Below are 10,990 nucleotides of genomic sequence, written 5' to 3' on the forward strand. Positions count from 1 at the left end.
CAGCACGGAGCCCGGATAGCCCGCTGAGGGGCAGCACGGAGCCCGGATAGCCCGCTGAGGGGCAGCACGGAGCCCGGATAGCCCGCTGAGGGGCAGCACGGAGCCCCGATAGCCCCACTCAGGGGACAGCACGGAGCCCGGATAGCCCCGCCCAGGGGACAGCACGGAGCCCGGATAGCCCGCTGAGGGGCAGCACGGAGCCTGATAGCTCAGCCCAGGGCCCCCCGCCCGCCGCCCCAGTGTCCTCCGGTGCGGGGCGCCTCACCGTCAGGTCGTAGTCCTCGAAGACTTCGCGAGCTTCTTCATAAGAGCAAGTCTCTTCCAAACACTCTCTTTCGAGGTTTCCTTTCTTCATCTCTTCAAAAAGTGAATTTGCTCTCCGGGTCCTCACCAGGACGTTGTTGGCTTGTTCCCGGTTAATGAACACTAGAGGACAAGGAAGGGCACAAATCAGTGTCTCTCCATTTACCTGGTGCCCCCATCCTGCGGTACCACCACCTCCGCACCTCCAGAGGCTGAGCACTCCTTCCTCGCCCGTCTCCCTCTCCGCTCCTAACAGGCCCTGGGGGAAGCCCCCATCCAGGGGACAGCACGGAGCTCACCTGCATGGCCCTCTCTGCAGAGCCACCCAAGCTCTCCTTGGCAAGCTCCTGGCTCAGAGGGCTTCCATCAGGTGTACCCTTAGGCCACTTCCTAGTGCTACCTCTGCCCCACCCAGGCCCATCACCCTTCAGGGCCTCTTTTGGTTGAGTGGGGAGTTATGAGCGGGTTTGATCTTGACCTATAATGTATATAAAGTCAGGACACAGAATTAAAACAGGCTTTAAGAAGTGGTACTTCTCTATTTTCTACGAAATAGTACTTGCTACAGTTTTTTTTCTATTTGATTCTATTTTATTTCATTTTTAAAATACCCACTAAATTGATTCCATGACAAAGACATGAACCGTGATCAGCTAACTTCAGTGCCCTGGGTCAGTTCATCTTTGTCCCTCCCATGTTGTGTGGGGGACCCTGGGTTCCCACCTGCCTTTTTTGGGTGGGGTACCAGGGATTGAACTCAGGGGCACTCAACCACTGAGCCACATCCCAGCCCTATTTTTTTTTTTTTTTTGTATTTTATTTAGAGACAGGGTCTCGCTGAGTTGCTTAGCACCTTGCCATTGCTGAGGCTGGCTTTGAACTCGTGATCCCCTCCTCAGCCTCCCAAGTCACTAGGATTACAGAGGTGCGCCTAGTTCCCATCTGCTTTTGCCTCTCTGTCTCCCGCTCCTGCTCTTTTCTTTGACATGGGAGTGAGGGGGATGTAGAGGGTGTCAGTAGGCAGGGCAAGATGGTGAGTGAGGAGGTCAAGGTAGGGCCAGACCAAGGGAGCATGGAGAGGGTCTTCTGATGAGTTCAACTTCCTGCTTGATGAAAGTGCTTGTGGACACAGCAGGGACCCAATCAGACAGACACTTCTGTATTTGTGCCCCAAGCAGGGGATCCAATAGAAAAACTAAAATAGATGTGTGGACAGGGTAGAGGGCACTCATGAACAATAGTGAGGGGGGTGTGCACAGGGAGGAGATAAGGAAAGGAGGAAATTGCAGGGACCATAAAAAGAACAGGCCAACACTCCCCATAGGACTTCTCGCTCCAGGGCCCCTTCAGAGAGGTCTGTCTCTGTCACTTTTGCAATGAACCTGGTGCTTGCTTGCTATCTGTGTCCTGTTCTTCAATTCTTTGCTGAGCAGAGACAACAAACCCAAGACTACTAGATGGACCAGGAGGACCTCAGATTCTTTTCTTGACCCTCTGTCCTGTTTCTTAAACTTCCTCCCACTGAAGAGTTCAGGGTCTCACCACAAAAAGGACAACTCTCCAGGTGCTACTTGTAGTAATGACTTGTTCTGAGCTCCACGTTTTCATGTCTCACTGTGGCCCCTGTCACCCCCTTGTCTCAGAACACCAAGCTCCTTATGTCCAGAATGTACAAAACAGATCAAGCAGAGTTTCAGATACACCTCTGCCATGTACTGCATTTATTGACCTACTTCTGAGTTCCATAGAGGGTGTGAAACCTCCTGTGCCGGGTCTGGTACACAGCAGGTGCTCTGTAAACGTCAGCCTTGTTCTTACCTCAGATCACTTTTTTCCTAAATCCCCCCCTTTTAAGGACACCTATGTTATCCCAATAAAGCCAGGTTCAGACTTGTTTCTCCCACCATCAAGTGCTTGCTTTGAAGCAGAGCCCAAATGTGGGTCCTCCAATCTGTACACACTGCTGTCTCCAGGAGGCAGTATCCTGCCACCTGCACACCACACAGGGCTCAGTGCTATCCTTAGCCACTGAGGGAGGTGTGAGAGTGGAGTGCCTGTCCCCTTAGCCTCTTCCTGGTTCCTTGAGGCACCAGGAATATCCAAGCCCCGACCAGCATTCCCCAAACTGCAACCTGTGGACCTGCTGTGGGCAGAAGACCCACGTCCTAACCCGTGCCCTGACCTTCTAATGCACACACATTGGCACACTGATCTGGGGTCCCTCCTCCTTTCTGTGCAGCCTGCTTCCTTGAAGCCAAATGGACATATGCTGGTTTTCCCTCTGCATTGCCAGAGCTGTAGCGATAGCTCACAGGCCTGCTCAAGAAACAGTCCCTGTGGTCCTTGGAGCAGCTCACCAGCCTGCAGGAGCCACGCCCTTCTTGGACCCCTCCCTGAGTTTCCCAGGCTGTTCCACCAGGCCCCACCTGATCCACACCTCTTCCTGCCTCTTCCCTTTTGGTGAAGGTACAGTAGTACCTGGGAGCTTGAACTGGGAGGAGGAAGTGCAAGGCACAGGGCGAGGGCATGATGCCTGAGGAAGCCAAGAAGGAGCCAAAGCTGCCTGCTGGCCTCGAGCTAGAACCAGAGGTCTTTGATCCCACGGCTGGGCCTCTTGGATTTCCTCCCTTCAAGGCTCCTTTGCACCCGTCTCTCCCACCATGCTGGCCCATTTCCTGTTTAGACTGTGCCCACCACTCTCATGCCCCAGGGCCTTTGCACTGGCCACCTTCCCTGTAGAGCATTCTTTCCCTGAATACCATGTGGCTCACTCCATCCCTCACCACTGGCTCTAAAGTTATCCCCATCCACATCTTTCGACCCCTTTCCCTGCTGTTTTTTGAACAGCACCACTGTCTGATTCTACACGCCTGCAGGTTTGTTGCCCTCTCAACTGGAATGCATCCTTGTGCAAAAAGACAGTCTTCCTTGTTGTAGCTGAGTCTCCACCACCCGGCCTGAGGTGATGCGTGGGGAGTACGGGAGTGCACGGCCAGCCTCTGGCCCAGCCCTCTGGACGCAGTTAGGCCCTCTGAGGACTCTGACTCTTTCTTGGTCAGACCCGGTGCCGGCCAGTGGTCTCGCTTTCTGAATTGAGGGAAACTAGGCTGGTGGTTTGAAAGGAGTCACTAGAGGGTCCACACCAGGCCCAGACGGGGCCGCTTCTCGGCCTGGTCCACTGTGCGGTTTGCTTTCCCAGCTGCCTGGCACCGCAGTCCTGGGACAGGCCTGTCTCCTGGTGTTGGTGTACCTAGGAGGGCTTACTGCCACATTCTGAGTCAGGCCAAAGCTGGACCAGACCACTGTTGTGAGTGTGGACATGGAAACGCAGGTGGCTCAGCCTAGTGGCTGTGCTGGACGCAGCTGGCACCCTGTGAGCTGGACCTGTTCCATTTTAAATTCAGGCCTCCTCTGGGGCCTGGGGCCTGGGCGCCCCCTCCCAGTGGGAGTCATGAGTGGCGGCTGGACTGTCTTTGCCTGCCTCCCCACAGCACCTCTGCCCTGCGTGTCCTCACCTCTGCCCGTCTCTGCTCACCTCTGCTTTGTCCTGATGTTCCACTCCCTCCCTCTCTCTCTGTCTCCTCTTGTGTTTTTATCCCGTGACCCCCCATCTGCCCATCTGACTCTCCGGCAGGAGCCGCAGTGGCCCCAACTGTACCCTTGGCTGGGAAGGTCAGCCAGCCTGCGCCGGGCTAGAGCACCCTGTGCACATTCCCCCACTGCCTACCCTCGGCCCTCCCCTCCTCCAGGGGCCATCCTGCAGCGCAAAGGGCAGGGCACTCACCGCTTCTCCCAGGCACCAGGAGGCTGGCCAGGATGGCGCTGAGCAGGCCGAGGTGCAGCAGGCTCCCCATGGTGTGGCCAAAGACAGTGGCTTCGTCCCTGCTGTGATGGGTGCCGGGTCAAGGTTCATTCAGCCTGGCCCCGGGTGGCTATTGTCCTTCTGCTTATCTTGGCCTCCTGATTGGAGCTCGGGCTGTGGAGAGGGCAGGGCAGGAGACTGGGCCTGTGGTCACTGGCCCCTGCCTTCCCCAGGCAAGTGGGTGGCTGCAGAGGCCACGGCCAACCTTGTCATCATTGGAAACAGGGCCCAGCAGGGCTGGCTGCATCCATTCCTGGTTTCAGGAGAGGAGAGGACCTCGTTTGTGTCCCTTTTGTGGATTCCGATGCGCATGTCTCTTACTTACTCTTCACCCCCTTGGCAACAGGATAGTTTTCTGATCATTTTCCAGAACAGAAACCCAGTTGGAGATAGAGGAGAGGCCTGTCATGGCCCTCGGGTGGAGTGGGATTTTCCCCCAGGCTCTAGGGGCCCCTGGCTGGCTCAGGCAGGCCCCCAGGTGTGGGTCAGGTTTGGGGGACCAGTGTTCCCTGGACAAGACTGCACGTTGTCACCATGTGGCTATCAGAGGACAAGTGACCCTGAAATGGCATTGGGTTGACACAGTTTGTTCCTCACTCACATGGTGTCCAAGAGGGCCAACGGGAAGAGAAGCTGGCCTGCCCTGTTGGGCCTTGCTGACTTCACAGCAGGTCCAGGGTGGAGGTCGAGGGCCCTGCACACTTGTTTGGTACTGGTCACCTCTGGAGAATAATTATGACCTCATCTTGGTTTCATTCGTATCCATTTAGGTCCTAGAAGTAGCTTCTGCACAGAGTGACCCTGGGATTGGGGTGGGGAAGGCAAGGGTGTTCAGGTCTGTGACAGAGGAAGCAGCTCAGCTCCCTGGCCGGTCCCTGGGAGCTGCTGGCAGTGTGTGCGTGGAATGGGGCGCAGGCCAGGGCAGGGCTGCTCCTGATCCCAGAAACCTCCTCATAGCCTCAGGCCCAGGTGTTTCTGTACTCAATGGCCAGATGAGCAGCCAGAGGCACAGCTGAGATTCTGCTCTCCAGCCTCCTGGAAGAAAGAGCAACGCTGGGCTTGTGGGGACCATGGTCACCCAGTCCCCACCTGCCAGAGGAAGAGCAAGCTGCTGGGGAGGCCAGAGATGACCTCATCCTCATCAGAGTCTGTGCCCCGCGGGTGCTCTGTGATCGCAGAGGATGGGCAGGAGTGAGGCTCCTAACTGCTGCAGCACTCGTGCCTGGTCAGCGGTCACTCCTGTGCGGGGCCGTTGGCACGTAGCCTTGCAGGCAAGGGGGTTCTGTCTGGCTCCTCACTCTGCCTCCAAGTCCTGTGAACACCACCTCGTGGGATGCACAGACAATGCTGGTGCCGAGGCTGGGAGCCGGACTCTGGCTGAGTGGTCACTGCCACACACTGGGCTGCACCAGCAGCTGGCCCTGGGAAGGACAGTGGAGCTGGCAGCAGCAGTGCCTGGCTGCTGCCCCGCTGGGTGCTGCCTCGGCTTCGCAAGAGTGTGGAGACCCGGTTCTGCGAACGGGCGGTGGGACGCTCGGGGCTGACCCGTACTCTGGGAGTGGGACCGAGCAGTGACACTGGCTCTGGGAGCTCCTCCTCTGTCCCCCCTCTCCCAGGCCCACCCTCAGAAACCAGGGTACAAGCGAGCAGGGCCCACTGAGCGTCTGGTCTTCGGGCTCAGCAGTGCCCGTGCATGGCAGCCTATGACGTGGGGCCTGGTTTGGGAAACTGAGGCTGGGCCAGGGCTCCACTCAGCATCCAGTGACCTCCCTGTCTCTCCCTTGCACAGGTTTGGGTGGGCTCCTGGCCAGGGTCCTGGCCTATGGTCCCCTTCTTCCTAGGAGGAGGGGTCCTGCCAGTGTTCACTTTCGAGGGGCCTCAGCAGTTTCTGCGGCCGCACCAGGCTGAGACCCTGACCATTTGGTTGCAGAACGGCTGAGCCTGGAAGACACAGGAGACGTCCGGCAGTGTGCCTTCAGTGCCTGTTCTTCCTGGACTGATCCTGTCCTCGGGACAGGCATGCAGGTGGGCTCCTGGTTCACAGAAGACAGTGACCATGCCGAGAGCAGAGGCTCAGTGGACCTCAGATCCAGGAGCTCTGGCCGGATGCTGCTCCCAAGGTCGGCTCATGGCTTGGGGGATTGTCAGGAGTTAGCCTGGCCTGGGCCAGCAGATCTTTCCTGCAGAGGTCCTGACACCAAATACATCTGGCTTTGTGGGTCAGGTCCCCTTTGGCTCGATGGCCTTTGTCCTAGCCTCTCCATGGACCATCAATGATGTGCATCTGAATACAGCTGTTCAGAAACACAGCTGGCAGGCGTAGCCCAGGCCATGGCGGACTGGGCACCCCTGGCCCACTCTGAACCAATGCCGCAAAACACTACCATTACTGGCGCTGTGCTCTACGGGAGGCGGAGAGGTAGCCCCACGCAGGTGGGTGCCGGTCATGTCTGGGGTCAGCCACCCTCACCTGGGCTCAAGGGGGCCAGCTGGCCAGCCCCCTGTCTCCCTGTTGGTTGGTTCCTATTCTCCCCGTCAAGGCCACCCGTGGCCTGAGGCTCACTGGCCCTGGGGTAGCAGGAGTGGAACTTGCTGGCTCCATCCCCCTGAGCCAGGTGGTCAGGGCAGGACCTGAGAACCTGCATCTGTCAACTCTCTGGTGCTTTGTGGGCCGGCGCTCCCTGGCCTCTGAGAACACAGGCTGGCAGGGCCGGGCACCTGTGTGCGGGGCGGCAGCCTCACATCAGAGCGCTCGTTCTTCTCGACCACCTCCATGGGGAGCGCTCCTCTCTGTGACGCTGAAACGTGGAAGAAGAGGCCACCGGACACCAAGGGTCTCTGCGACCTGCCCAGACAGCCCCGGGATGCAGGAGTGGAGCCAGTGTGCCCCTGGGCAGGAAGCAGGCGCACCTGTGCCGCACACACACGCACTTGATGCTAGAACACGCCCAGGGAAGCTCTGCCAGCCCGAGGTGCTTCGCGTTTAATGGAAAGAGGGTGAGACACCGACACAGAAAGGCAGAAGTGAGCCACAGCCCTCAGAGCGGCCCCCGCCGTGTGTACACATGTGTACACAGCCGTGCAGTCTCAGAGGCAGGGCACGCACAGACAGGGTGCTGGGGGGGCCAGGCGGGGCGGCCAGGTCTTCTGCAGCCCTCCTTCAGGACTGCCCGGCACCCTGGGCTGGCCACCTGCCTCTCCTGACTGTCCCTCGCTCTCTGGGCCTCTGCCTTTCTCTCCCTGGCACCAAGAGCGTGGGGAGGGTGGGACTTGATGCAGGGCAGCTCCACACAGTGCCAGTGGCAGCAGCGTCCCCAGGGCAGGGCTGGGCTTCCCCAGGAGCTAGGGGAATGGGGCTCGCCGCAGGATGCCCAGCTGGGGCTTGGAGTCCATGAGCCTGTGGAGCCACTCCGTGTATTGGGAGACCCGGGTGTACACCCCGACATGGCCGGCGGCAGCGCAGCCCTCTCCCCAGCTGACCACACCCGTCAGGTACCACGTGCCTCTGTAGCGTGTGGCGTGGGGGCCCCCGCTGTCCCCCTTGCAGGCGTCCTTGCTGCCGTCCAGGTAGCCGGCACAGAACATGTTCTCTGTGACCACTGGGGAGTCCGGCCTCTGCTTGGATTGCTCCAGGCAGTCCTGGGTCATCAGCCTGGGCACCTCGATGGCCATGAGCTCCAGGGCCGTGGCACCACGGTCCAGCAGCTGGCCCCAGCCGCTGACCCACGAGAAGCGGATGCTGGCCAGCGTGTTCTCGGAGAAGGCCCTCTCCGGCAGACAGAGGGGCACCACGTGGTCAGTGAGGGTCACGGGCTGGTGCAGGCGGAGCAGTGCGATGTCATGGTCAGTTTTGCCCAGGATGTACTTGTCGGGAATGATGACCTGCACCACCCACCGGGCCTGCTCGTCCCCGTCGTCCTCACTGAGGTCATGCTCGCCTGTGGGGAAGCCACAGCTTTCCCACAGCAGGCCTGGACACCCCGAGCTCTCGCTCACCTCACCCTCTGGTCAGGAGCCCGTGGGTGGGGGTGTGGCCATTCTGCACCCGGGCACCTGAGCCTCCTCTGGGCCTGGGGGCTTTGCATTCAGGGTCATCCACAGAGCCTCCCCAGAGACGGCGTGTGGAAAGGTGTGGACAGGTGAATCTGGAACCTAGGGTCAAGGGCACCTAAGGAGGAAGTGGGGGACCCCCCCACAACTGGGCGGATGAGAAGGTCCCACTTTCCCAGAGAGCCTCCGAGCCGAGGTCTCCGTCCTCAGTGCCTCCTGCGCCTGCCTGGCCTATGCTCACCAGGATGGTGGCCAAGTGGTCCCGCCAGGGCTGCCCTTCGCACAGGCGTCTGATCAGGGGGTTGGGGGAGTGGGGAGCTAGCAGCCTCAACAGCTGAGCTGGGCTCATTAGAGAAGTTCCCTCAGGACCGCAGCGGGGCAGTACCCACCCAGCACCACGGACAGGTTCCTCCAGCTCCGGATCTTGTCAAAGCAGTGGGCTGCGGACACCACCCAGCTAGGGTCCAGCAGGGTGCCCCCACAGAGCAGCGCCCTGTTCAGCAACAGCACGGCCTGGGCAGGAGGTCACAGGGTTGCCATGGCCTCCCTGTCCACTGGCTTTCCCCGAGCCCAGAGGGTGCACTGGACTGAGTGGACCCCCACCTGAAACCTGGGGCCGCCACCATCCCTCCCCAGCAAAATGGTGTGGGCCTGACTCTGACAGAGTCCCCCAGGTACTGGCCGAGGACATCAGGGTGGGCTTCTGCTGTGCACCTGCAGACCTCAGGTGACAGGTGACCCGAGCTGGGGAGCACCTTGCACAGTCCTCTGCAGTAGCCTCAGGGCTGCCTCGCTCCCCTTCCCGCCCTGCTCGGCTGGCTGGGCAGGCTGGGCCCCTTCAGTCGTGGGGCCAGTGAGCTCCCACCAAGAGCCCGTGTGCCCTGGGGTGGGGAAGCGGGGCTGGAGACCAGGTCTGTGTGGGCCTAGGATGTCTTACCTGCCATGGACACTCCCCTTTGGGGCACACCCTGCCCCCCACAATTCGGCCTTGGGGGTTGCTGGCATTCTTTTTTTCCAAAATAGGTATTTTCCCACATGGGTATTCAACTACATAAAACAAAAGCCGGAGAGGTGGCCGTTTAGGAGGCATGGAGGTGCTCGAGTAGGGGCTGAGAGCACTTGAACCCCGGGGTCGTGAAGCCACTCCACCGAGGCTCCTGCTGGGGCCTCTCTTCAGGCTCAGGGGCTGCTGCAGGACTGTGGAAGCGGCCTGCCGTGGAGATGGGCAGGGCAGAGGCCCTGCTTCCTGGAACTGGGTCCAGTCTGCCTTTCGCAGGGGGAGAGCTTCACCCAGGTGAAGGGGTTCTGTCTGGAGATGAACCACAGCGCAAGCGTGTCCTGGGACCCCGCTTGTCTGTCTCTGCCTGTATGAGAAGGTCCTGCCCCGTCCAGGCCTGCCAGCCTCGGGGTTTGGGTGCCCCCACTTGAGCATGGCAGGCCATCAGCCTGAGCTTCATTTGGAGGAAATTCCCGTTTTCCTACAAGCACATGCCTTTGGGAAGTTTCGTTGTCCAGAATTGTGCAGCAGTGGGTACAGACACTGTCACTCGCGTCCAGGAACCCCGTGGAGGCCCCACAAGGGGGTGTTACAGGTGGGACAAGGCTTTGTTAGGCTCCCTGGCCCGTCTGCCACGGTCAGGGGCCCAGGACCATGTGGTGAGCTGCCCGGGTCCTGTGCTGGGCTCCATGGCACTGGCCTGCCCTCGGGTGGGGCAGCCTCTCTGGCCTGGGCCCTTAGAGGTGGTTGGCACCTAGTGGGAGCCCAGTGTACATCAGGCCATGTCACCTCTTGGTAGGCCAGGGTTGGTGCCTGGCTCCCTGGCATGGGCAGCCACAGCCCCTGGCCTGGTACCTGTGGGCATGCAGGACACTCCGTCCGGTTGCAGAGTGTACCCCTCGTGGCACCGGCACGAGCGCTTGTCCCCCTCGCGGTCGCTGCAGTATTGCTCACAGCCGCCGTTCTCGTTCACACAGATGAGTTGGGCGTTCTTGTCTGGGACAGAGGGGACAACCTGAGAGGGGCCTTAGCAAGGTCAGCGAGAGACAGCTCCAGTGGCCGCTGTTCTCGTGCTGCGTGGAGGGTGGTGTGCAGTGTGGGCACAGAGCCTGTGGGCGGTCAGGAAGGACAAGACCTGGAGCAGCCTTGCCCAAGGAGAAGCAGATGGCTTCAGGGGGTGCCAGGGGGTGTGGGTGGCTCCAGGACCATCAGCTCTGCAGGCAGCTGGTGGGAGGCTAAGGAGGGCCTGGGGAGAGCTGGACCTTTTCTGGGGACAGTGAGAGTGTCCACAGAATGGAGACCTTCCCAGTGAGAGGGTCAGAGCGGCCCTTGAGCCCGGGCGAGCCAGCTGGACCCTTGGTCCCAACAGAGGAGGGGACCGTCCCTCAGTTTTCCTTGCTGTGGGCATTTTCCATGTGTGTGCCCAGGCTCCGGAGACTCAGCAAGGGCTCACCGGGAGGTGGAGGTCCCATGACAATGTGAAGGATAGGTGGAGGCCTTGGGCCTCCAGGGGCTCCGGAGGGATCAGCCACACCCATGTGACGGAGCCCCAGGGCGCTTCCTGGATGCCAGCTCAGGGGTGCTTCCCTGGTTGGTGACACCACTAGACAGGGTGACTGGAAGCCGGCACCCAGCAGCGGTCTGACTCTGTGTCCTGCACCGTGATAACAAACCCAGTGCTGGAGGATGGCAGAGCCCTGTGTGACCTGGGGGGTGCTGAGCTCAGTGTGACCTGGGGGGCTGCTGAGTTCACTGTGACCTGGGGGGGGGCTGAGTTC

General features: G+C 60.1%; 2 protein-coding genes across 2 annotated transcripts in view; both read right to left on the bottom strand.

The window, feature by feature from the left end:
• F10 (coagulation factor X) overlaps nucleotides 1–4,339 on the bottom strand; it is a 24,673-nt gene extending 20,334 nt beyond the window's left edge. The window contains exons 1-2 of the mRNA XM_015484059.2: nucleotides 4,088–4,339; nucleotides 266–426 (exon numbers count right to left, since the gene is read on the bottom strand). Of these exons, the coding sequence (XP_015339545.1) occupies nucleotides 266–426; nucleotides 4,088–4,157 (231 nt within the window). The 5' untranslated portion in view covers nucleotides 4,158–4,339. The remainder of the gene's footprint in view (nucleotides 1–265; nucleotides 427–4,087) is intronic.
• A 2,760-nt stretch (nucleotides 4,340–7,099) lies between these two features.
• Nucleotides 7,100–10,990, bottom strand: part of F7 (coagulation factor VII) — an 8,071-nt gene continuing 4,180 nt past the window's right edge. Inside the window, exons 4-7 of the mRNA XM_048800995.1 lie at nucleotides 10,068–10,238; nucleotides 9,153–9,262; nucleotides 8,605–8,728; nucleotides 7,100–8,103 (exon numbers count right to left, since the gene is read on the bottom strand). Of these exons, the coding sequence (XP_048656952.1) occupies nucleotides 7,508–8,103; nucleotides 8,605–8,728; nucleotides 9,153–9,262; nucleotides 10,068–10,238 (1,001 nt within the window). The 3' untranslated portion in view covers nucleotides 7,100–7,507. The remainder of the gene's footprint in view (nucleotides 8,104–8,604; nucleotides 8,729–9,152; nucleotides 9,263–10,067; nucleotides 10,239–10,990) is intronic.

Source organism: Marmota marmota, unplaced genomic scaffold (genome assembly GCF_001458135.2).
Source record: "Marmota marmota marmota unplaced genomic scaffold, marMar, whole genome shotgun sequence".
NCBI classification, from domain to species: domain Eukaryota; kingdom Metazoa; phylum Chordata; class Mammalia; order Rodentia; family Sciuridae; genus Marmota; species Marmota marmota.